This window comes from Dasypus novemcinctus, chromosome 17, assembly GCF_030445035.2.
Source record: "Dasypus novemcinctus isolate mDasNov1 chromosome 17, mDasNov1.1.hap2, whole genome shotgun sequence".
NCBI lineage: Eukaryota > Metazoa > Chordata > Mammalia > Cingulata > Dasypodidae > Dasypus > Dasypus novemcinctus.
Window position 1 is genome coordinate 16,163,189 of NC_080689.1, and position 26,756 is coordinate 16,189,944.

The 26,756-nt window shown below is 40.1% G+C and overlaps 1 protein-coding gene across 1 annotated transcript; it reads left to right on the top strand.

Moving 5' to 3' along the window:
- LOC101427915 (uncharacterized) lies at positions 1 to 26,376 on the top strand. The gene is made up of 4 exons (XM_023592092.2): positions 1 to 393; positions 7,779 to 7,887; positions 20,703 to 20,875; positions 26,168 to 26,376. The coding sequence occupies exons 1-4, from the start codon at positions 1 to 3 to the stop codon at positions 26,330 to 26,332; spliced, it is 840 nt and encodes a 279-aa protein (XP_023447860.2). The 3' UTR covers positions 26,333 to 26,376.
- The last annotated feature ends 380 nt before the right edge of the window (positions 26,377 to 26,756 follow it).

Genomic DNA, 26,756 nt, shown 5'->3' on the forward strand with positions numbered 1-26,756 from the left:
ATGTGGATGAAAGCACTGTCAGGAACCCTGACCTGGGCCTGGCCTGCTGGGGCAGTTGAGTTCCTTTATGCATTGCCAATTTATCATGACAGTGCAAAACCAAGCCTCTTTGCAAACAATCCTGTTCAACTTCTGTGGAAGGAGGGGCACAGGGCACTTTTCTTCAAGCAGGCTTCCCCAGGAGCTAAGGTTACCAGTAAAAGCGCCAGAGTGTTGAGCATAGAAACCATTCCAGAGAAGCAACCTGACCTGGCCCTGGCTGCTGTTTGTGATCTTGGAACTGCAGAGGGAAACCCCATGACTTCTCTCCTGCCCAATGTCCTGTATGAGATCTGTAGCCAGGCTCCTTCCCCGAGCAAGGACTTCTACCACCTGGCCATCACCAAAACTGAGGTAAGCACTGGCAAAGGGAAGGACCTGATTTCTTGGATGTTACAGCTTTAATTCTTGAAAATCAAATGCTTCCTCACATACTGTTAATAACATAGTGGTTAAGGGCTTTGGTTGTGAAGTCAGGCAAATCTATGGCTGAATCCTGCCTCCACCACTTACCAGGTGTGTGTGAATGCGAACTTGGGCAAGCTAATGCTTCATTTGCAAAATGGGGTAGAATTGTGGTAATGGATGTTTTAGTTTCCCAGATGCTAAATAAATACTGTACAATGGGTTGACTTAAACAGCAGGGATTTATTGGCTTCTGGTTTTGAGGCTAGGAGAAGTGCAAAATTGAGGCATCAGCCAGGCAGTGTTTTCTCCTAGGAGACTGGTGTTCTGGAGCTGGCACAATTCATCTCTAGTCTCAGAACAAACTCCTTAGAAAGCAGTTTAGTGACCAACTGGTTCCTGTAGGGTGCCCATGGGAAAGCCCCCTCTCCACCCCGCCGAGCAGTCTTTCCACCATCTTGGTCATGTCCTAGTTCAGCATGTCCTCTTCTTAATCCACCTCTGGGTAGAGGAGGCCTCAGTGGGGTCAGGGCTTCTGGACTTGTGAGCAATACAGCAACTTCTCTAAATGATCCTGTTGAGGCTAATTTGAGTTGGAGTATGTGTGAAATGATCACAGGATTGCTCACGGTGGCTTACTTGGGACTCTGGGGAATCTCTACTGCCTGTGTTTCATTTAAGGAGCTTCCAATCCTTTGTGAAGCAGACTGTGTTCCTTTGTTTGAAGAGAAGTACAAAGATGTGAGCTGGCATGCCCAGAGCCCTTGGCAGAACCCAGGAAGATCATAGCTTCCACTCTTCCTGTTCAGCCTTCTGGAGCTTAGAATAGAGTGATATTTACTGTAGACAGTATTGCTTTAAGGCAAGCAAACAGTATTGTGAAAAGACTCATCTATCGAAATGATAAATTAGAAATTTCTGATTTTTAAGTAGTTACATTTGTCCATAATAGTCTTTTAAACAGTAGGTTGATGGTGGGATGATATTTAAAGGTAGAAGGAGAAATAAAGGGCAGAAAGAACTAGTGATTTTGAGCAACAAAACCTGTCTCTGTCACTTTCAGGTCTAATGATCTTCAGCACTAAATGACCTGCCTGTAACACACCTACTTCCTCACCTCTACATGGGAGATAATAATACCTACTTGGGTGATAGGATTAAAATGAGAATCCAATAAGAATAAAAGACTTGGGAGACATAGGGAAACAGTTAAGGGTATGGACTTGCGAGCTATAATACCAGAAAGCTAAAATCATGACTCAAACCCAAATATAGAATGAATGTGTGTTAAAGCTTAATCATCTCATTTATGAGAGAATGCATTAATGAATTGGTTCAAAGGAAAACTTGAGAAACAGAGGTTTATATAGTTAGTCAGTAGAGGCATGCTGAAATAAGTTTGTTAACTTAGAGAAAACTGGTTAATATCCTCCAGGGCAATGAAACTGTAAACGTTGGGGTTATCTTTTCTACCAAACAAAAATCACTTGGTTCTCTACTGAACAAAAATCTCTAATTTAACTTGTTAACTTCAGTGAGTTGAGGCCCTACCAATAGAAAATAGTAAGTTAAAAAATAAAAACAAAATGACTCAAATAATTAAATAATCCTGGGTAGAACTACTAACTTCAGTATGCTACCGAAAGGCCCTTTGGCCAATCTTTTTTAAAAAATTTTTTGTTTATTATTTTTCATTATCCTATCAGTTCAAGTTTTTATTTCCTGCCTCTGATAGACCTGGAGTATACCAAACCTTTTGGGTACATGAAGGCTTTGTTAGGGGCATGCATGCTTAGGTTTGATTAAAGACTAGAGGGCTTTAAAATAATCCTGAGCTTTTCTGGGGACTATTTACTAAAATCAATCTGCTTGAACTGACTTGCAAGCCCACACAGTTTCTCCATACCCTCCTCTCCTTTACAATAGTTATTGTTTCTCATTGTGATGAATTGCCCCACATGTAAAAACCCATTGGACCCCAAACAAAGGGACAATTAAAATGATTTGTTTGGGAAAATCATCAATTAAAGATTAATCAAAGTTCCTTGAACCTGGCCAAAGTTTATCTTCCTGTCTTAAATATATTTCTGTAAGACTGGAGTGTAGCCTCAGATATTTGTTTTCCATTGCTGCTAACGGCCTGTCTAATGGTCTATCACCTGATTTTCCATTGCTACTGTAACAAATCACCACTGACATAGTGACTTAAACAACACTCCCACAGGTCAGAAGCCTGCCCTGGGGCCCACGGACTAAAATCAAAGAGCTGGCAGGGGTGCAGTCCCTGCAGGAGGCTCTAGAGCAGGGGTTCTTAACCTTTTTTGTTCCACAGACCCCTTTGCCAGTCAGGTAAAAACCACAGACCCCTTACTAAGTCCACACTATACTATGTACTGTTTAATAAATATATCACACCTGCACCAACATGTCCCCACAAGAATAATGTTTTTTTGAATTTCAGTTCAAGCTCACGGACCTCTTGTTAAGAACCCTTGCTCTAGAGGAAAACCCATTTCCTTGCCTTTTCCAGCTTTGAGAGAAGCATTCTGTGCTTTGTAGTCCCTGCCTCCATCTTCAGAGCTAACCTCTCACTCTCCAACTGGAGGTGGGAAAGGTTCTCTCTTTTTAAGAGTCACGTGATTAGATTGGGCTCACCTGGAAAATCCAGAAATCATCTCATTTCCATGCCCTTAACTTTAGTCATGTCTGCAAAGTCTCTTTTGCCCTGTAAGTTTATGTTAGAGGCTTGCAATAATTAACAAGCTGTAGCTCAGTTTCCCCTGATATACACTGGGAAAATGACAAAGCCCCTCCTACATGCTGAGGCACGGCACTTCCCCGCAGGTTAAACAAAGAAACCACTTAGAGACAGGAATAAAGGAAACTGGAAACCTTCCCTACCTGCATATCAGAGGGAGATAAAATCCACATAGATCAAAGAAACATCTCCTGTAGCTTTCCAAGAAACCGGAACTCCCTAACTCACTGTCTTCTAGTCACTATCAGGGAAAATTTTCACTCCTAGGGCTCCCTATGGGCCCCTGCACCTCACTCGGACCCTCAACCCCCTCCCACCAACTGTCATTTCCTCATTTAGGAAAGTTCTTTATAAATTCAAATCCTGCCTTTCCAGGAGTGGGCTCAAGTCTCTCTTCAGACCCCCACCATGCTGGTGGGGGGGGGGGCTGAAGTCTGTTCTTCAGACCCCCTCCGTTGGGAGAGCTTCTCAATAAATTCTTTCTTTGTCTATAGTCATATCAGTCTCTGAGTCCCAGTAAGTGCTGTATTTTTCTCCAACAGGTAACATATTCAGAGAGTCCAGGGACTAGGGTGCGGGTGGCTTTGGAGCATCAGTCCGCCTCTCACACAGGGGATGTTGCCTGTGTTGGGATATTCTGAATTCAGATCTGTCAGAGTCTGGTGATGGTGTCTTTGCCTCTTCATTCGTCACTGTTAAGGGGTGCACAGTCCTTGAGGGACAGCCTTGTAGGAAGAAAGCAAAACAGTTTCAAATGTTGAAAATCTCTTACAGCATATCGAACAATAGGAAAAAAAATTCAGCATTTGTCAATTCTTGTCCTTAGACTGTATCATTAGCTGAACAACAAAACACCACAAACAGCTGAAGTAAAGCAAGTGAAAGATGGTGATTGTTTAAAATGTAGCTGGCAGTGCAATACTATGAGTGTAATTAATACTACTGAATTGTAGATTTGAAAATGGTTAAAATGGGAAATTTTTATTTGTTATAGATGTTGCTACAATAAACTGTTTAAAAAAAGGTAGCTGGAAATTATCTAGGACTACTTCCAAAATTATTTTCTATAAAACATATGGGTAAACATTTTATGTGATTTCCTGATAAGGTGTGCAGTAATCAAGATAGTTAAACCCTATTTTTATCAAATCATATCAGCCAAATTTGCCAATTACAGTCATTCTTCATCCAATTAAATATTTTTATTATTTCTACCTACCAGTTATTAAAAACTAAAATGCTAGTTGCCACAGATTATCTTTCAGCAGTATGTATTTTCTTTTTCTTATTAAATAGATAGGAAATGTTTTCCAAGCTATAAAATAAAATTAACAGATTTATTTGTTTTAAAATAAATGAATCGGGAAGCGGACTTGGCCCAGTGGTTAGGGCATCCATCTACCACATGGGAGGTTGGCAGTTCAAACCCCAGGCCTCCTTGACCCGTGTGGAGCTGGCCCATGCACAGTGCTGATGCGCGCAAGGAGTGCCGTGCCACGCAGGGGTGTCCCCGCGTAGGGGAGCCCCACGTACAAGGAGTTCGCCCCATAAGGAGAGCCGCCCAGCGCGACAGATAGTGCAGCCTGCCCAGGAATGGCACCGCACACACGGAGAGCTGAGGCAACAAGATGATGCAACAAAAAAAACCACAGATTCCCATGCTGCTGACAACAACAGAAGTGGACAAAGAAGACGCAGCAAATAGACACAAAGAACAGAGAACCTGGGGGGAGGCGGGTTGGGGGAAGGGGAGAGAAATAAAGAAATAAATAAATCTTAAAAAAAAAAAAATCATATTTAATTATTTCCCAAAGCCCGATGTTAGAGTTTGACATACTCAGGCAAACATATTTACTGAAGAACTATAACCCCATCATACTTCATTAATAACTCATAAGTTTAGCAACATATTATATTGCATTACTTTAAGCAGTGAGAAACAGACTATTACCTTTATGTAATTTTAATCTTAGCTTTACTGCTTTTTGTAATCTCTTACAAGATATATTCCAATTTGTTTTTTTATAACTAAATCCTCATTTTGGGACATAAATTTCCCATTTATTTGAATTGAAAACAGTTATGCTTTTCTGAGAAAATAAGCCTGATTTGGATGTTGGTTTGATAACAAGGACTAATTAGCAATGGTTACATGGTAACTAATTTCCATAAATTGGAAGAATTCAATTTACAATTCAAGATTTTGGCAAAATATATAGAGAGCATGTGGTAAGATAAAAACATTCTATAAAAATATATAACTGGCTAGGATAAAAGTTAGCAGTAAGAAAAAAAAGTTATCAGTAAGATAATAATGACTCCCCAAACCTGTTTATTAAGGTATACTTTACATAGAGTAGAATTCACCCAATTTAGGGTACAGTTTTGTGATTTTTGACAAATACACTCGGTCACGTAACCTCCAGGATGTAAATTAGTTGACTCCCCCACCCCCAAAGTTTCCCTGTTTCCCTTTGTAGTTAAACTCTCCCCTGACCCCAGTCCTCTGACAACTGATCTGGTTATTGTGCCTATAGTTTTGCTTTACAAGTATGTGATATTTGTAAAATTTTGGAAATGAGTAGAGTTGATAGTAACATATTATAGCAAGTATAACCAACACTGCTGATTTATAAATGTGATTGTGGCTGAAAGGGTAGTCTGTGGGCATAAATTTCAACTGAAAGGAAGTATGAAATATCAAGTGTAAGATAGGGGCTATAGTTAGTAGTAACAGTTTAACGATGCTCTTTCATAGTTGTTAACAAAAGTTTCACAACAATGCAAGGCGTTGGTGGTGGAGTGATGTATGGGAGTCCTGTGTGATGTTATGTACGTTTGTTTTATAAGTTCACAACTTTTACTGCACACTTATTATTTATGTATGTTCATGTATGAATGACATACTTCAATAATTTTTTTTAATAAAAAAAATTTAACTGGCAAGGATGTACTGAAATTACTGCTTTGATTTTTTCCCCAAGCCTTTTTCGTGTATGTCAGATTAAATTGTTTACTTTCAAAAGTGGAAGGGTAAGCGGTATAAGTTATTTGTTAAGTTTTGGGAAAGTCTTTTATTCTAATTCCTGGAAATTGAGAGAGTGAATAACTCTAGTAATTGCACAACAAATCCCTTTAAAAGTCAGGTGGTTACCAATTTTTTGCTTTCAATAAAATTGAAAGAATAATCAGGTGATAGACCATTTGAAGAAATATTCGATTATAGATAACTGTGCATTTTGGCATATAACTTGAAAGAAATTTTAAAAATTAAATTGTATTACTCCAATAAAACTCCTTTGGTTCCTCTCACTTGCTTATGTGAGCAAGGTTTGTCAGCAATGATGGCAATAAAAATAAAAAATGGGAATAGAATTAGTTGTCTTATTAATAAAAAATATTCATCCGATTCATCCATCAAAACAGGAACCAGGTGGGAAAAACATCACACCTGATTATCTGAGATGAATGTTTTTAACATTTTATTATTGGAAATTTGAAACATCCACAAAAATAGAGAGAGCAGTATAATGGACACCCAGATACCCTTGCCAGCTTCAACAGTCACCACCATCCTGCTGTTTTCAGTTCAGGGAGAGGTACTTTTTTTTTTTTTTTTCTTAAGGAGAGGTACTTTTAGCCATTTTACTTTTTATGTTTAGTGTCAGCAAAGTTAATATTTTCTTTGATCAATTATATACTTATTTAATAATGCTTTTAAAACTTAGAACATTATGAAGGGAAATTTAAAGAGTTTAATTTATATGCATATTTTCACTGCAGGGAATTATAATAAAAACTTTTTATGTAGGGGGAATAAATTTGAAATATGAGAGTTCTTGTAGAAGATACAGAAGCAAAAAGTTTTGAGGACCACTTGTTAATGAAACAACAGTTGACTAAGAATAAAACTTGATCAGTTTGAAAGTTGGACAAGTCTTCCCCAATTCTTCAGCCACTTTTTATGCTTTTCTGATGCATGCAAACTCTAAACATTATCAGCCTGTCCTTTGGAGACTGGAGAAGGTGAAAAAGCCAGACGTATCTTACCTAAAAATCACTTGCATAGTTCATAAATGTCCCAATTCAGATGTTCTGGCACAGGTTCAGGAAGTTTTATTTACAGGTAGCTGCCCCAGAGATTCTAATGCAGATGATTGATCCACCTTGGACAAATCCCTCCCAAGCTGGAGTTGGACAGGGTCCTGCACTGGCTAGCATAAGTGGCCTCTCTTTGAACCATGTGACATCGATACTCACGGACTGTCCAAAGGAGTTGTCTTTATTTAGTGTTGATATTTTGTCCACCATGGACTTTTTTGCATTAGTTTGCATTTTAGAAAATATTGCATTAAAATATTATTTGCCTTGATTACTAAATTTGAGGGGGGGCACTTTCTTAATTTTGCTTTCTAGGGGAGTATATCACTTATGCCTCATTCACCTTACCCTTGTCCTGCCCTGTTTCCAAGTCATTGCTAAAGTCTTATTTTCAAAGCTCTTTATCTCTGTCCTCCTTTATGTGCAACTTGGTTGACATTTATACCAGATTGTGTTTGTTTGCTTCTTTGGGCAGGTTATCTGGAAGTCATGGATGATTTCTCTTCGCCTAGAACAAGAAACAGCCCTCCCAAGAGAAGTGAGGAGATCTCATGCAGATTTTCTGCTGAACAAGCAACAACAGAGCAAGTATTGGCTCAGCAAACAGAGAGGGACCGGTCGGTGGGGTTGTGGGGCATGGCTTCAGGTACCCTCTGGGACCCTGCTGCAGATGCTCACCCAGGAGGCTCCTTCCTCCCTCTGTCCCTCGTCCTAGAGGCCTGGGTAGGAGAGGTGAGGGAGCCCAAGGACAGCACTCGCTTTGCTTAGGCTCCTATAACCTGCCTGCTGTTTGCAGCAGCTGAAATACTGGAAATCCTCAGGCTTCATGCTGGTGTGTCTCCGTTGTCTGGTGGCTGCCATGGGTTCTTCCCCAGCTCCCCAGAGGGCTTAAGCTGGAGGATCATTTTCTCGTGACCACATGGTCAGCTTCTCTCTTGTTCTATCCAGGGAATGTCACAATGAGTAGAAATAATGATGGATGCATGGGTTTATCCACCCAGTAGACATTAATTAAGTGCCTACTATGTGTCAGGAATAGCTTAGGCCCTGGGATACAACAATAAATGTTGCAGCCTGCTTCTGTGGTACTGAAAGACTGAGGAGAGGGATAATAAAATAATCATCTGCCTCCTGCTCCTTCCTCCCTCCTTCCCTCCCCCCCACTCCTGCCAGTCACCTTCTGGGTGGGTTTGTTTGTTTGTTTACCAGGAGGCAATGCTTACCCTGATGCTTACCCTCTCATAGTATGATATTTTCACAGTTTGCTGGCAGAAGCAAAAAGGTTTTGGGAGGAAGAGACAAAAAGTAGTTTCCACCACCTGCCCACCTCCTTTTTCTTGCTAACACCGCCTCCTCCTCAGACTTAGGAAGACTCCATACATTTGGGTTGTAGCAAGATCTTTTCTTATCCTTTCTTTTTTTTTTTTTTAATACCTAGAAAAATAAAATAATCAGTGCTATGGGGGAGCTAGCACACAAAAGGGCTCTGCCAGCAGGTAGGGGAAGTGATTGTGGCTCAACTGATAGAGCGTCTGCCTACCATATGGAGGGTCCAGGGTTCAATACCCAGGGCTTCCTGGCCCGTGTGGTGAGCTGGCCCACATGCAGTGCTACCGCATGGAAGGAGTGCCATGCCACACAGGGGTGTCCCTGCATAGAGGTGCCCCACTCACAAGGAGTGCGTCCTGCAAGTAGAGCCATCCTGTGCAACAAAAAAAAAAAGTAGCAAACCCAGGAGTGGCACCACACACACGGAGAGCTGACGCAACAAGATGACACAACAACAACATAAGCAACAGTTTCCCAGTGCCACATGACAAGAATGCAAGCAGACACAGAAGAACACACAGCGAACAGATACAGAGACAGGGTGGGGGGGAAAGGGAGAGAAATAAATCTCAAAAAAAAGAGAGAATGACCACAAGGTCATGTCAGGACAGGGGAGACTGTGGTCAGAGCAGCACTTCTGGGATTTTGTTCAAGTGCGCAGTCTGAGGCAGGAGGTCTGTGATGAGCCCAAGTTTCTGCATTTCTAGCAAGTTCCCAACTGACGTTAATCCTGCTGCTTCAGACCACACTGTGAGGGTCCAGGAGCTGGGGCAGGAGGCCAGGGAAACCCAGGGCGAGCAGTAGCTGCAGGCTTGACTGGGACAGTAGGAAAGGAAGGTGGGAAGAGGTGGACCTTGAAAGAAGGCAGCACCCACGGGTTCTGCATCTCAATGGACAGATAATTCGCCCTGTGGCTCCCAAACATGAAATAATATATTGTCAACAGTATGTCAGACACCTGAGATTACACTAATGCTGCTGTATATCAAGTTTTGAGAAAAACAACTCAATTTAAATGGGGTCCTGCAACAAAAAGCCTTGAAAGCAGTCCTGTAGCAGTGAGTCAGTTTCCCCAGATCCTGGAGATTAAGGTACCTATAACCAACATCCCCACAGAATTGGAGCCTTTGGCAGTGTGAGATTTTGTCAATATTTCCTGGCCTCCGGGGTTTTGAAATCAAGAACTCTCTTTATACTGCCAAGTGATCCACAACTGTTAAAGAGCAATTGTCTGGCTGTTCTTGGAGACAGATGAGGTTACTGAAGGTGTTTAACAGCTGTCAACACTCCCCACCCCCAGCCCTGGCAGGGGTCAGCAGGTGGGCACAGAGAGGATCTGGCAGGGACAAGGAGAACTTGAGGGGTTAAGCACTCTCCTTGGCGACTGCTCTGACATGTGAACTGATCGACAGCTTGGGTTTTTCCTGGAAAGCAGAGTCTGAGACAAGGACCTGCATGCAGATGGTTTATTTTTAGTAACCCCAGAAAATAGGCATGGGACAGTCGGGAGAGTAAGTTAGGGAAGAAAGGAAGGACAATGAAGGGTGCTTCTGAGTTAGTCATCACGAGGGACCACTAGTCATCACTGGGGACAAATATGCCTCCACCCTGCCAGGACCTCTGGAGACGCTGAACAGGAGCAGCTCAGGGCCACCTCCTGGAGACATGAAGGACAGAGGAAGGTTTCTCTATCACTTTCTCCCATCACTTCAGTCAAGGGGTTGACTGATGGGATGTTAAGCTCTGCACTCTTGCACATTCAGGCTCCCCAGACTATTTTTTTAAAATATGTTTTTACTATCAATCACAGATTTATATGAAATTTTTTTTTACCAAGATTAGGTATACTTGGAATATGATTTAGTAAGTCAAATTTGGTTGGCTTAAAGTCATAAATACCAGCAAAACTAAATATAGCTACATGATGAAAATTCCGAAATCTGTGAGTGGTCTTAAAATAGTGCTCATAGGTTACATTATCTAAGTATTTGGCATGAATCTACAATGTCTTAAAGTTCGGTAGAAATGGTATTGAAAAACAGGAACATTTATAATTTAAATATAACAGTAGTTGCATTTATTATTTTGCAGATATTATGCAGACATTCAAATAACAATGGTTACTTTTTCCAGCATATCACATTATGTACATTCATATTACAGGTGTTATCTTTGAAATTCTGTATATTGGCCCTGTGTAATCCTGCAGCAAATTCCTCTACTGCAGAAGACCATGGTCTAGAAAATATGTTTTATTTAATTAGCAGACACCACTTTATTTTCTAGATGGCAAGCATATTTTAAATATGTATTATTAAACATATTTCTTATTTTCCTCTTACTATATCATTTGATATTTTCATTAAAAATTTTGCTTGATGTCTTTATATCTGTTATGAATTTATTTTTAGTAAAATCATTCCCCCAAACTAAAACATTTATTTTCATATCTTATTCCTGACACTCAGAGTTTTGGCTCGTCCATAAACTACTGAATATCTCAATGAAAATTGTGGAGGGTGGTATACTGTCATTTTTTTATATGTCTCTAAGTCTTTGAGAATTTTGCACTGAAAGAAAACACATTAAATATCATATATTAGTGATGACCCAAACTCAGATAACCATCATCTTTTATTCTATATCCTATAACTCTATTTAGTGCATAGCAGGCATTCAGTAAACATTGATTGATTAAAGGAAATCTCCTATTTCTAATCACCCATAGATGTTATATAAGCTTACTCTTCTCTAACAGATCTATTACTAATACCAGTTGCCATTCCAGGAGATGAAGTGACTATGATTTTCTTTTCTTCGTGGAATCCATAGGAAGCTAAAATATGACTTTCTTACACACAAAAATTGATTATCTATCTAGTAGATTGTATTTGCTTTTGGACTAACATGAAATCGATGGTACCATGTATTAAACACTAATAAATATATGCAAGTTTTAATTCTACTTGTTGTACACGCAAATTCTCTTTTAATCCTCACATCAACCCCACGAGAGAGATGTTATCATTCTCTCTCTCCTTAATAAAAAAAATTATTAGAAAGGTGTACTGCCATCACCACGATGTCCAAATATTTACAATAAACCTGAATAGAAATCTGTACACATTAACTATCAACTCTTATTTTCTACCCCCAATCTATCCCTTTGATAACCTAAATTCTAGATTCTAACTCTATGAATTTGCTTATTATAACTACTTCACATCAGTGTTTTTTGTGTGTCTGGCTTATTTCACTCAGCATAATGTCCTCAAGGTTCATCCTTGTTGTTGCATGCATCAGGACTTCACTCCTTTTTACGGCTGAATAATATTCCATTGTATGCATATACCACCATTTGGTTATCCATTCATAGGTTGATGGGCACTTGGGTTGCTTCCATCATTTTTCAATTATGAATAAAGCTGCTATGAACATCATGTAGAAATCAAATATCTGAGTTCCTGCTTTCAATTTTTCTGGGTGTATACCTAGTAAGGGGATGGCTGTATCATATGGTAATTCTATACTTAGCTTCCTGAGGAACTGGCAAACTGTCTTCCACAGCACCATTTTACATTCCCACCAGTAATGAATGAGTGTTCCTATATCTCAAAATCTTTTCCAACACATGCATTTTTTAAATAGTAGCCTATCTAGTGAATATGAAATGATATCTCATTGTGATTTTGATGTGCATTTCCCTAATACTAGTGATGTTGAGCATCTTTTCATGTGCTTTTTAGTCATTTGTATATCCTTTCTGGAGATATGTCTATTCAAGTCTTTTGCCCATCCTTTAATTGGGTTGTCTTTTTATTGTTGAATTATAGGGTTTCTTTATTCTGGATATTAAGCCCTTATTGGGTATGTGGTTTTCAAATATTTTCTCCCATTGAGTAGGTTGTCCTTTCATTTTTTTGTGAGAAAATCCTTTGATGCACAGAAGTATAATTTGGAGGAGGTCTCATTTTTCTATTTTTTCTTTCATTTCTTGAGCTTTGTGTGTAAACTCTAAGAAACCATTACCTAACACAAGATCCTGAAGATGCTTCCCTACATTTTTTTCTAGGAGTTTTATAGTCCTGTTTCTTCTTCTTTTTTTTTTTAAAGATTTATTTATTTTATTTATTTCTCTCCCCTTCCCCCCTCCCACCCCAGTTGTCTGTTCTCTGTGTTTATTTCCTGCATGTTCTTTGTCTACTTCTGTTGTTGTCAGCAGCATGGGAATCTGTGTTTCTTTCTGTTGTGTCATCTTGTTTTGTCAGCTCTCCGCGTGTGCGGTGCTATTCCTGGGCAGGCTGCACTTTCTTTTGCACTGGGCGGCTCTCCTTACGGGGCTCACTCCTTGCGCGTGGGGTTCCCTTACACGGGGGACACCCCTGTATGGCATGGCACTCCTTGCGAGCATCAGCACTGCGCATGGGCCAGCTCCACACGGGTCAAGGAGGCCCGGGGTTTGAACTGCGGACCTCCCATGTGGTAGACGGACACCCTAACTACTGGACCAAGTCCGTGTCCCAGTCCTGGTTCTTATATTTAGGTCTTTAATCAATTTTGAGTTAATTTTTGTATGTGGTATAAGATAGGGGTCCTTTTTCATTCTTTTGCATATGGATATCCAGTTCTCCCAGCACTATTTGTTGGAGAGGCTATTCTTTCCCAATTGAGCAGACTTGGCTGCCTTGTCAAAAATTATTTGCCTTTTGATGTGGGGGTCTAATTATGAACTCTATTTCCTCTGGTCCTTGTGCCAGTACCATGCTGTTTTGACCACTATAGCTTTGTAACAAGCTTTAAAGTCACGTAGTATGAGCCATTCAACTTCGTTCTTTTTCAAGATGTTTTTAGCTATTCAGGATTCCTTACCCTGCCAAATAAATTTGATGATTGATTTTTTTTCCATTCCTGCAAAGTAAGCTATTAGAATTTTGATTGGGATTGTATTGAATATGTAAATCCTTCTGGATAGAATTGATACCTTAATTATATTTAGTCTTCCAATCAATGAACACAGAATATCCTTCTATTTATTTAGGTCTTCTTTTGATTTATTTTAGCAATGTTTAGTAGCTTTCTGTATATAACTCCTTTACATTCTTGCTTAAATTCATTCCTAGATACTTGATTCTTTTAGTTGCTATTGTAAATGGAATTTTTTCTTGATTTCCTCCTCACATTGCTCATTGCCAGCATAGAGAAACACTACTGATAATTGTGTGTTCATCATGTAGCCCACCACTTTTTGAATTCATTTATTAGTTTTAGTGTTTTTTTCAGGACTCTAGTAGATTAGTTCTAGTAAATTTTTTCAGAACTTCCTGTATGTGACATCATATCATCTGCCAATAGTGAAAGTTTAACTTCTTCCTTTCTAATGTGGATGCTTTTCTTTTTCTTGCCTCACTGCTCTGGCTAAAACTTCTGGTACAATATCAAATAATAGTGGTGACAGTGGATACCCTTGTTTTGTTCCAGATCTTAGAAGGAAAGCATTCAATCTTTCACCATTGAATATGATGTTAAATGTGGGTTTTTCATATATGCCTGTTGTCATGTTGAGAAAGGTTCCTTCTATTCCTATTTTCTAAGTGTTTTTATCAAGAAAGGGTGCTGGATTTTGTCAGATGCCTTTTCTGCATCCATCAAGATGATCTTGTGGCCAGGGAATACTTTTAGCCTGGAATCATTTTCATTCCCTTTAAGTGTCCCCAACTTAATGTGGAATTGATGGTTTATCACAATCATGTGGTGGGCCCAAGAATTAGTTTCCCAATTCCAGCACTGACTTTGGCATTTGGTCCAAGGAAATCCCTTATTTGTATTTTCTTACTGCTAAACTTTATGAATGTAGCCCCCTTTTTTTTTTTTTTTTTAATATTCCTTAGTTCCTTTTAACCCAGGACTGCATTTAAAGGCATATTTATTGTAATTTATCTTGGATCCAGGTATATTGTAGTGGGAGAATCCTTCCAAGTAGTTAGTCTGCTGTCCTGCCAGATGTCAACTTCAGATCTGTGCCTCCCTATTTATTCTTTAATATACTTAGGTTGGCTTTTGCTCTTATCATTCTACTGGAATTATCCTTACAAACATCTTTCCATAGCAGTTACACTATTTTACACTCCCACCAATAATGCATGTTTCCAATTTCTCTGCATACTCTCCAATACTTATGTTCTGATTATTGATAATAGCCATCCTAGTGGCTATGAAGTAGTTTCTTATCGTGTGTATGTTTTTAAGGTTTATTTTTTATTTATTTCTCCTCCCTCCCCCTCTCCTCCCCCCCACTGTTGTCTGTTCTCTGTGTCCATTCGCTGTATGTTCTGTGTCCGCCTGCATTCTTGTCAGTGGCACCAGGAATCTGTGTCTCTTTGTTGCATCATCTTGCTGTGTCAGCTCTCTGTGCGTGTGGCGCCACTCCTGGGCAGGCTGCACTTCTTTCGCACAGGGCGGCTCCCCTTGTGGGGCACACTCCTTGCACATAGGGTTCCCCTATGTGGGGGACACCCCTCCAGGCATGGCACATCAGCACTGTGCATGGGACAGCTCACCACATGGGTCAGGAGGCTCTGGGTTTGAACTGTAGACTTCCCATGTGGTAGGCAGATGCTCTATCAGTTGAGCCAAATCCACTTCCCTCTTATTATGGTTTTAATTTGCATTTCCTTAGTGGCTAATGATGTTGAACATCGTTTCATAGGCTTATTGGCTATTTGTATTCTTCCCCATTGAGTGGACTTGTCACCCTTGTCAAAAGTCAACTGGGGGACGTGGATGTGACTCAAGTGATAGGGCCTCCACCTACCATATGGGAAGAAGAGAAAGTGTGCCTGTGCAGTGAACCAGTGCCTGTGTGGCGAGCTGTTGCCTGCATGAGGAGCCAAGTGCCTGCTCAAGTGAGAGCTGAGTGCCCGCATGGTGAGCTGAGTGCCCATGCCAATGCCAGTGTGTAGAGCCAGTACCTGTGCGGTGAGCCAGTGCCTGCGTGGCAAGCCAGCGCCTGTGTAGCAAGCCGAGTGCCTGTGCAGTGAGCCAGTGCCCACATGAGTGCCTGTGTGGAGAACTGAGTGCCCACGCAGCAAGCCGAGTGCCCACACAGTGAGCCAGTGCCTGCTCAAGTGAGTCACAGAGCAAGATGATGATGCAGCAAAAGAGAGATGAAGGGGAGAGTCAAGGTGAAGTGCACAGAGACCAGGTACTGAGGTGGCACAATTGACAGGGGAACCTCTCTCCACATCAGAGGTCTCCAGGCTCGAATTCCAGTGAAACCTAGAGGAGAAAGATGAGAAGAGAAGACAATAAAGAGAGAGATAGATACAGAAGATCACACAGCAAATGGACACAGACAGTAAAAAACAAAAACAAAAAACACAGCAGGGAGGAGGAGGGGAGGGGAGGGGGAAAATCAACTGACCATAGAGTCCTGAATTCGCAGTTCTTTTCCATTTGTCTATCCATGTACTGTGACTATTTGAATTTGGTGTGTCCCAAAAAGGAAAGGTTATGTTTTTGAACTAATCCATTCCTGTGGGTATGAGACTCTTTTGATTGGCCTATGTCAGTGAGGCATGACTCAGCTTGAGGCTCCCCCTCTTACTAGAGCTGATATAAACAGTGACACAGAGAAAGACCACACACAAAGGAAAAGGGATTTACCATATTATATCCAGTCTGCTGTGGGAGAGAGAAAACTGCAGGGAAACAGAAGCCCTGAGAGGCTCAAGGAGCTGGGGCCCAGGCATAGATGAGCCGTATGCCTGATAACTCACAACTAAACTTGGGAAGGAAGCAGAGCAGCCAAGACTGACAGAGAGGGAAAGAGACAAGCCTTATGCCTGGCTGCCCACAGCTGAGCTCTGGAAGATAGTAGATTCTGGAGGGGAAGGCAGAGATTTGCAGTGGTCTTTGCCACATGGCAGAATGCTAGGATCAACAGTAGCTGACTTTGGTGACAAAGTATTTCTGATTGTTCCTTGTTTTGGACATTTCATGGCCTTGGATCTGTAAGCTTTTACCCTAAATAAAATCCCCATTATAAAAGCCATCTCATTTCTGATACTTTGCATTGGCAGCCCTTTGGCAAACTAAAACACATACCCTTATGTCAGTACCACATTGTTTTCATAACTGTATCTTTGATATACGTTTTGAAATTGGGGAGTATGAGTCTTTGAACTTTGTTCTTTTTCAAGATTGTTTTGGTTATTTGGGGTCCTTTGCCATTCCATGTGAATTTGATGATTGGCTTTTCCATTTTTGCAAAAAAAAATCACTGGAATTTTGATAGGGATTGTGTTGAAATTGTGAATTGCTTTGGGTAGTAATATATTACCAATATAAAGTCCATGAATCCATGAATACAAAATGTCTTTTCATTTATTTAGGTTTCTTTAATTAATTTCAGCAATGGTTTATAGTTTTTAGTGTACAAGTCTTTTATTTATTTATTTATTTATTTATTTATTTATTTATTTATTTATTTCCCTCCCCTTGCCCCCCACCCCAGTTGTCTGTTCTCTGTGTCTATTTGCTGTGTCGTCTTCTTTGTCCGCTTCTGTTGTTGTCAACGGCACAGGAATCTGTGTTTCTTTTTGTTGCGTCATCTTGTTGTGTCAGCTGTCCGTGTGTGCGGCACCATTCCTGGGCAGGCTGCACTTTGTTTCATGCTGGGCGGCTCTCCTTACGGGGCATACTCCTTGCGCGTGGGGCTCCCCTACGTGGGGACACCCCTGCGTGGCAGGGCACTCCTTGCGCGCATCAGCACTGCGCATGGGCCAGCTCCACACGGGTCAAGGAGACCCAGGGTTTGAACCTTGGACCTCCCATGTGGTAGACGGATGCCCTAACCACTGGGCCAAGTCTGCTTCCCTGTACAAGTCTTTTGTATCCTTGGCTAAATGTATTCCTAAATGTTTTATTCTTTTAGATGCTTTTGTAAATGGAATTGTTTTCTTTATTTGCTTTTTGGAGTTTTCATTGCAAGTTTACAGAAAGACTACTGATTTGGGGGTTTTTACCTTGTACCCCACCACTCTGCTGAATTTGTTTATTAGCTCTAGAAGCTTTCTTGTAGATTTTTTGAGATTTTTTTCTATATCATATTACCTGTGAATAGGAATATTTTTAGTTCTTTGTATCTAATTTGGGTATCTTTTATTACTTTTTTCTTGCCTAATTGCTCTGACTAGAATTTTCAGTATAATATGGAATAGTAGTAATGAAAGCAGGTATCCTTGCCTTGTTCCAGATCTTAAGGGGAAAGCATTTAGTGTTTCACTGTTTTGAGTATATTCTCAGATATTTAGTTCAACACACTGAATCCAGAGTTTTTGTTAATTGCATCCATATCCAGAAACTCAACACAATATACTGTAATTTAGTTTAATTCATACCATCAGAATCCCTTCTACATTTAATCCCCTAATTTTTGCTGATGTTAATTTGTAAAATACTTCTCTTTTTTTTTTGGTGTTAAAGATTATTCCTCCCAGCTTTGACTTTATCATTGTCATTGGTGCTCTGTGGTCTGATAAGATCTATCTCTACTTCAGGTCTGGAAACAATGTTGTGGTGGGAGGTACACAAGAAAACTGGCCTCCTTTGGGGAGGGAATGGCAAAAGAGGAGAGGTTGCTTTGGTGGGTAAAGAAGGATCAGTTGTGAGTTTGGTGTACTCTAAGTCTTATGAAGTCTCTTAAATATCTTCATCCTGATTCATACAGTCTTATTCTTTCCAAAAAACGCCCCCACATCACATCTCTTCCTTCTACTCCCTATCCCCAGCATCCAGAATGGCCACTTCCTCCACACCAACGCCACATTTTCTTCGATTACTAATCACAATAGTTCGTGAATAGAATATCAGTAAGTCCACTCTATTCCTCCATCCTGTGGACCTTAGAATGGTTGTGTCCACGTAATTATTTCCTCAGATTTTTCAAGTTACTTTTACCTCTAGCTCTATTCCTATTACTATTTTTACTTTGGAGTTAATGGATTTAAGTTACAGAAACCAATCCTAGCTGACTTAATCAGTAAAGGAAAATTATTGGAAGGGCATCAAGCAGCTCAAAGAATCAACAGAAGGCTGGAGAATGATGCTCAGAACAAACTAAGGGAGCAGGAAGGTGCAGGAAGTGCAGGAAGGGTGCAGGAAGCACACACTGTAGCACCGTGGGTGTCACTATTATCACCACTGTTGGACACCACTTCACCACTACTGGATGCTACTATCAAGATCCTGGAAATTGCTGCTTGGAATGAATCCTAAAATTCGCACATCACATCTGCATCACTCACTCAAGATTCAAAGTCATGCGGGGACCTTCTGGTTGAGCTTTGGTCACATGTTGCCTGGGAGCTGGAGGATCCAATACTCTTCATCTTCTATGTGGGGATTTAAAAAAAGCATGGGGATTCCTCCCAAATAGATAAGTGTACTTGGGGAGAAAGCAATCAATAAAATTTTTTAAAGTTCTTATTTCCTCTTCATATATTTATTTTAGCTCTTACTCCTGAGAATTATAACTTTTCATTCACTTACATACATTTCCCTGCTAAACAGAGAGCTTGTCATCAGTAAAGTCTTATGCTTTGAATCTCAGCATGTAGTGTTAGCATGTAGTACAAGAGATAGACATTGTAAGTGTAGTTGGGTTGAATGATGAATAAGACATATGCCCCGTTAGGGGTTTCACTTTCCTTTATGTGAAAGGAAGAATGTGAGCTCTATGGTGGCAGGGAATTGGTCTGTTTTGCTCACTACTATATACTCAGTGCCTAGAAAGTACCTGTCACATAGAGGCATTCCATGAAAATTTGTTGAATGAATGAATATAAAATAACAATAACCATCTCTTCAAAGAGCAATTTGTCAGGCAAAGTGTAAAGAACTTCATAAATATGAGATGCTGCTATTTCATTTAAGCAATCTAGGATTTCTTTTTTTTTTTTTTTTAGATTTATTTATTTCTCTCCCCTCCCCCCCCCACCCCGGTTGTCTGTTCTCTGTGTCTGTTTACTGCGTCGTCTTCTTTGTCTGCTTCTGTTGTCGTCAGCTGCATGGGAATCTGTGTTTCCTTTTGCTGCGTCATCTTGTTGTGTCAGCTCTCCGTGTGGGCGGCACCATTCCTGGGCAGGCTGCTCTTTCTTTCGCGCTGGGCAGCTCTCCTTATGGGGCGCATTCCTTGCGCGTGGGGCTCCCCTACGCAGGACACCCCTGCGTGGCAGGGCACTCCTTGCGCGCATCAGCACTGCGCATGGGCCAGCTCCACACGGGTCAAGGAGGCCTGGGGTTTGAACCGCAGACCTCCCATGTGGTAGATGGACACCCTAACCACTGGGCCAAGTCCGCCGCCCTAGGATTTCTTTTTTTTTTTTAAAGATTTATTTATTTATTTAAATCCCCCCCCTCCCCCGGTTGTCTGTTCTCTGTGTCTATTTGCTGCGTCTTGTTTCTTTGTCCGCTTCTTTTGTCGTTAGCGGCACGGGAAGTGTGGGCGGCGCCATTCCTGGGCAGGCTGCACTTTCTTTCGCGCTAGGCGGCTCTCCTTACAGGGCGCATTCCTTGCACGTGGGGCTCCCCTACGCGGGGGACACCCCTGCGTCGCAGGGCACTCCTTGCGCGCATCAGCACTGCGCACGGGCCAGCTCCACACGGGTCAAGGAGGCCTGGGGTTTGAACCGCAGACCTCCCATGTGGTAGACGGACGCCCTAACCACTGGGCCAAGTCCGTTTCCCTAGGATTTCTTAATGATCATTCTTTTCAGTGGAACTATCACTTTATTTTAAAAAGGCACAGGGTATATGTGCCTTTAAAATCAATTATAGGGAAGCAGGTGTAGCTCATTGGTTGAGTGCCTGCTTCCCATGTGTGAAGTCCCAGGTTCAATCCCTCGTACCTCCTAAAAAATAAAAAATAAAAATACATACATTTATGTAATTGAAGTATCTTTTAAAAAATTTAAAAAGTGGAAAAAAAAATACATATATACTTTTTGAGGGTGGGTGGGGAGGAGTTTGCAAGTCTTGACCCAGTCTCTCTAATTCTCTCTCTGATATTTAGGACAAATGCAGAAAGTGTTTGGGAAAGAAGTGCTGGATTATTCTTTGAATCTGTGTCGTGGAAAATTCGATTTGTTAGTTCGCATGCCTGATAACATAATCATACAGATCTTCTCTTTTCTGGATTTGGATGATATTGGGCAACTGTCAAAAACTTGTAAAAAATTCCAAAAGGTAAGGCCTTAAAATATTTTTTTGCTGATTAATTACAACACAGAATTTCAAAGGGAACAAGAATGATTTATAAATTAATTTAGAAAATGAACTTCATATAATGATGCATACTGGATTTGGGCAATTAAAAAAAAGTATATCTATGATCTAAGGAACTGGTTAATTTACCTCTCAAGGGGGAATAGTAGTACCAGTAGAGAAAATGATACAATTGGTTTTTTTCAAACTTAAGAGTGAAAAAATAAAAACGATCATTTGTAAAATAAGCTCAGTGGGGGTCATAGGCAAAGATATAACAAGAGCAAATCACATATGCTACCTTTCAAGGTAAAATGGATGTCTAAAAAATGTCAAATATTAAAGCAAAAGCTAAAAATCATACTAATATAATTTCCACTCTTACTTGAACTTAAGCAAATTCCAATAAAAGAAAAGAAACTGTTGAGGAATTCCTGCATGCAGGTCTTCTCTAGTGCCCTTCAATGAAAATCTTGGCAGACTAACAAAGATCCCTGTGGAAAGAATGAAATTTTCAAATTCATCAGTTTAGATATATTATTTCAGGTATTTGTACATTTTTGGTAATACCTGAATTTTGAATCTGCTTGGAAAGAGAATAATGTTCATCTATTTTTTTGTACTTAATCATTGTTTCAAATTAGAAAGAAACCCCAGAACAGCAAATAACTAAAAATCACTGAAATCCTACCTTCCTTCAATTGCTATTATATTTTGGTATATTTACAGCTAACACTTTCCCTAAAAACTTGTGTAGTTTTAAAGATATTTTACTATGAGGTTTGTGAGGCTTCAGAACCAAAATAAAGAAAGAACACTAGACAACAGATTGAAGCCGTATGAAAAAATAAAGATATTTTATAAAATCATTATTTTATAATGACATGGATAAATGTAAAATACCAGTACTACTGTAGTTTTGGTTTGTAACTCCACTTTTTATTTCCTACAGGATCTAAAATACAAATGCATAAAAAGTAATGAGAAATTAGTGGTTTTTGACTCATAATGTATAAATATGTAATTTGTGAACATAAAGTTGGGGGGATGGGAAAATATAGGAACATATTTTTTGCAAGTTAAATTGGTCTGAAGCCAAATTAGATTATTACAGATCATTATAAATTTAGGATGCTGAGCATAATGGGTTTGGGTTTCTGTTTGGGGTGATGGGAACATTCTAGTAATGGATGGTGGTGAGGGAAGTGCAACATTGGGATGTGATCAATCCCACTGAATGGTATGTTTGGGAGTAGTTAAGATGGGAAAGTTTATGTTGTATATATGTTTCAACAATTTTTAAAAAGAGAGCACGTCAAGAGATAATGACAGTTAAATGCAGTGGTCTTAGACTAGATCTAATAATGGAGAGAAAAGGCTCAAAAGGGCATTCATTATTGGGACATATGAAGAAATGGAATATAGACTGTAAGCTTTATATCAATGTTAAATTTCTTGAACTTGATAAGTGTAGCTAAGGTGGTTACATAAGTGAATATCCTTGTTCTTAGGAAATGTACATGCAAGTATTATGTGTTCAAGGAGTATGATGTACACAACCTACTCTCAAATACTTAGAAAACAGATAGATGATAGATAGATAGATAGATAGATAGATGATAGAATAATATGGCAAATGTGAAGTTTATTATTATGGGGTTTGTATTATTTTAACAATTGTTCTAGGTTTGAAATTATTTCAAAATAAAAAGCTTAAGAAAGCAAAAAAAAAAAAAAAAAGGAAGTAAGTCCACAAAATAAAAAGTTCCACTTAGTCAGAAATTCTAGTCATAAAACTATGTTACTGGGAAGCAGATGTAGCTCAAGCAATTGGCCTTCTGTCTACCATATGGGAGGACCCAGGTTTGACCCCCAGGGCCTCCTGGTAAAGGCATGACTGTAGCAAGCCAGGCCTGCAGGGTGAGCCAGGCCGGTGTGGCGAGCAACACAGTAAGATGATGCAACAAGAAAGAGAGGCAGGGGAGAGTCAAGGTGAGACGCAATAGAACCCAGGAACTGAGGTGGAGCAAGTGATAGGGAACCTCTCTCCCACATCGGAGTTTCCTGGGATCGATCCCAGTGAAGCCTAGAGGAGAAAACAAGAAGGGAAGACAAAAAGAAACAGGCACAGAAGATCACACAGCGAATGGACACAGACAGCAAAAACAGCAGGGTGGGGGAGAGGGCGAGAAAAAAAAGTGAGTTAAAAAAAAACCAAACTGGGAAACGGACTTTGGCCCAGTGGTTAGGGCGTCCGTCTACCACATGGGAGGTCCGCGGTTCAAACCCCGGGCCTCCTGGACCCGTGTGGAGCTGGCCATGCGCAGCGCTGATGCGCGCAAGGAGTGCCGCACCACGCAAGGGTGTCCCCCGCGTGGGGGAGCCCCACGCGCAAGGAGTGCGCCCGTGAGGAAAGCCGCCCAGCGTGAAAGAAAGAGCAGCCTGCCCAGGAATGGCGCCGCCCACACTTCCCGGGCCGCTGACGACAACAGAAGCGGACAAAGAAACAAGACGCAGCAAACAGACACCAAGAACAGACAACCAGGGGAGGGGGGGAAATTAAATAAAAATAAAATAAATCTTTAAAAAAAAAAAAAAAAAAAACCAAACTATGTTATTTGTAAAGTACATACTGGCTTAAAGAAAAATTTTCTTAAAGCACCAGTAAGTTGCCGTGGTAAAGTATTGTCTCTCTTTTTTCATTTGTGCATTCATTCAGCATATTCATTGAGTTCCACTATGTACCAGTCTCTCTGCAACTTAGTTCCAGCCTTCAGGGCTTTGTTATCTAGTGGGCAGGCTAGATAGATAAACCTAAGGTCCCACAAAAAATATCCAGGAAAGCTGTTATGGGAGAGTTCGTGATTTAAACTGGGGAACAAAGGAAGGCCTCTTTGAGGAAATGGCATGTAAACCCATTAGGTTTTAGCCAGGTAAAGACTGGTGGTCTCTGCAGAGGCATACCCTGTGTTTGTTCTGAGGTGGAAAGAGAAGGGAACTTCCCTGGATCTGAATGGCTGGTGTGGCCAGGGAACAGATTGAGGGCGACAGACAGTGAGATGAGGCAGGAGACTCAGGTAGTGTCAGGTCGCTTGGGTTTTTAGACTTTGAATTTTTACCTAAGTGCAATAGAAACATTGGAACAATGCCTCTGTCCTATGGAAAATGATTGGAAAGGGCAGGACTGGATGCAGCAAAAGAGTAATAGGTGATTCCAGCAGTCCAGGAGAGCAGTGGTGGAGATCGTGGAAGTGTTTGTGTTCATCTGGGACATAAGCATCTGAAAAAAATGGATATACTATTTTCTAAGATGAGGAAGACAGACAGAGATTTTCTGTAGGGGAGAGGTAGCTAGTGGTAGCATGGAATGGATCAAGGATTCTGAATTGGACATGTCAACTTTAGATGCCTGAGAGATACCAGGTAATGGTGGATGAGTACACAGGTGAATATTTAGATCCAGAAGTCAAAAGATAAATCGGCTCTATGAACATACTTTGGGAGGTGTTGGGAGGGATAGGTATTTAAAGCCATGAGAATGTATAAAATCACCTAGGGAGGGAACGTAGAGTGAGATTCAGGAATTTCTATGTTATATGGTTTTGCCAACATCAAGGGGAGAGAGAGGTAAGATGTGTTGGATGCTACTGAGACGTCATATAGGAAGAAATGGTCACTGATATGAAGAAAGGGCAGTTTCAGTGGATGGGTGTGTAGGGTTGAGTTGGTGGAGGAGTGAATGGAGGAGGCAAGTGAGCAGAGGGAGTGCAAAAAATACTTTTATGAAGCATGGCTGAGAAGTAGAGAGAAGGGGCAATAAGTAGAGGGATACGTGGGGTTAAGGATGTTTTAAAATACAAGTTAAAAAATATTTTTTTAAAAAGTAAAAACTACTCCACCAACTCATCTCTATAGTGTAAGCTGTTAATAATTGGTGCATATCCAGATATTTTCTATGCATATGTAAATAACCTATATATGTCCAAACACTTTTTAAAGCATATGTTTAAATCATATTTTATACTTTTAACTTTAAAATATATTGTGGACATTTCAATCTTATTATTCCATATTATGGAACTATAACTTAACTATTCCCCACTGATAAACAGATTGTTTCCATTTTTCCTCTATTATAAGCATGGTTGTAATGAAGTCCAATGTACTTTTTAAAATTATTATTATTTTTAATCCCTTCCCCTTGCAGCTTATTTTTACTTACTGTCTGCTCTGTGTCCATCCGCTGTGCATTCTTCTGTGTCTGTATTTATTTTATCCTCCCCACCTTGCTGCTTTTTTGCTATCTGCTCTCTGTGTCCATTTGTTGCACGCTCTTCTGCATTTTTGGGTTTTTTTTGCTTGTTTCCCTTTGTGTTGCGTCACCTTGCTCAATCAGCTCTCTCTGGCACTTGTGGGCTGGCAGCACTCCGTGGCGCTTGTGCGGGCCTGTGGCTCTCCACACTGTGTGGGCGAGCCTGCCTTCATAAGGAGGCCCTGGGACGCAAACCCAGGGCCTCCCATATGGCAGACAGGAGCCCAATTGATTGAGCCACAGCCGCTTCCCCCAATGTACTTATTTTTATGTATTTGTGCAAGTCTATCTATAGGATGTATTATTAGAAGTTCAAATGCTGTGTTTAAAGATATTCCCATTTTATGTTTTGATAGATATGTCAATTTTGCCTGAGAGTTTTTCTTTATAACATAGGAGCTACCAAATCATGTTTGAATGATGAGAGAAATGATCTAATGGAGAGAAGGGGGAAGATCTAGGATAGAGGAGTAATTGCTGCAGGTTTCTGCCTGCCAACATTACGTTCTTTCTTAACATTTTACTCACTCTTAGTCTTCAGATTTTCTGGGAGAGGCCTGACTTCAAATATGCTCTATTATAGTTTCTATATTCCCTTAACCAGAAGTGCTAGCAGTTTGGTGTCCAAACAGCATCTCCTACATTCCAGAGTAGCACAAGAATCTCTGTCAAATCAATTGCTCCATTTTGTGGTTCAGCCAAGTCTGATCATAGTTGTTATGTAGGAAAGGACTGCTTCATGAAATACATAACAGGGAATATTCTCTGTAGACCTACTGCTATCAACATGGCACTTTAACTTTTCTACCATGATAGCAATTTAAAATTATTCCACTAAAAATGTTATCATTAAAAATACCATTCCTTCTATAGTGTAGACTGCTGGTATTGAAACTGACCAAGATATCTTTGATTTATCCCTTTGTGATACAAGATTACTTATGCACTTATTTTTCTTTTAGATGTGCAGCAGTGAAGAATTCTGGGAGAAATTTAGAACATTACAAGATAAACATGCTTTTGATGCAAAGAAAATAGGGATAACAATTTACAAGAAGCTGTTGAATTTCCACCAAAATGCAGCCCATCAGAAGCCCACACAGAGAAGACAGACTGCATTTTTCTAAACTTAATTGGAGCAAAAAAATAAGAAATAAAAATATAAATTGAATTTTCATATAACAGTTATTACCATTAGATCTTGTCTATATCTGAGAGAGGGTTGAAACGATTATCTGGTGGGTTTAAGAAGGCTATTTTGTGTTTTTTAAAAAGAACCTACTTGACTCTGGAACATTGTTCATAAAATAAACTTTCTTCCCTTTTTATTTTTTTTGCTATTAATTGGCTATTAACACATACCAAAAAGATCAAATATCTACTTAATTCTCCATTTTAATCTCTGATTTTGAAGACTTTGCCTTAATTTTAAAGATAAGAATAGAAGGCTATATCCTAAAGAATGAGATAAATGCCATCTTTCTTTTTCTTTCCTTTTTTTTTTTTTTAAACCAGAGTTAAGATAGAACACCAAAGTGATAGATATGAAAT

Excerpts from the sequence above, each read along its gene's own strand:
- LOC101427915 (XM_023592092.2), top strand. The coding sequence starts at position 1 with ATGTGGATGAAAGCACTGTCAGGAACCCTGACCTGGGCCTGGCCTGCT. Across the intron at positions 394-7,778 it reads TGGCCATCACCAAAACTGAG|GTTATCTGGAAGTCATGGAT; the intron begins GTAAGCACTGGC and ends TTCTTTGGGCAG. Across the intron at positions 7,888-20,702 it reads GCTGAACAAGCAACAACAGA|GACAAATGCAGAAAGTGTTT; the intron begins GCAAGTATTGGC and ends TCTGATATTTAG.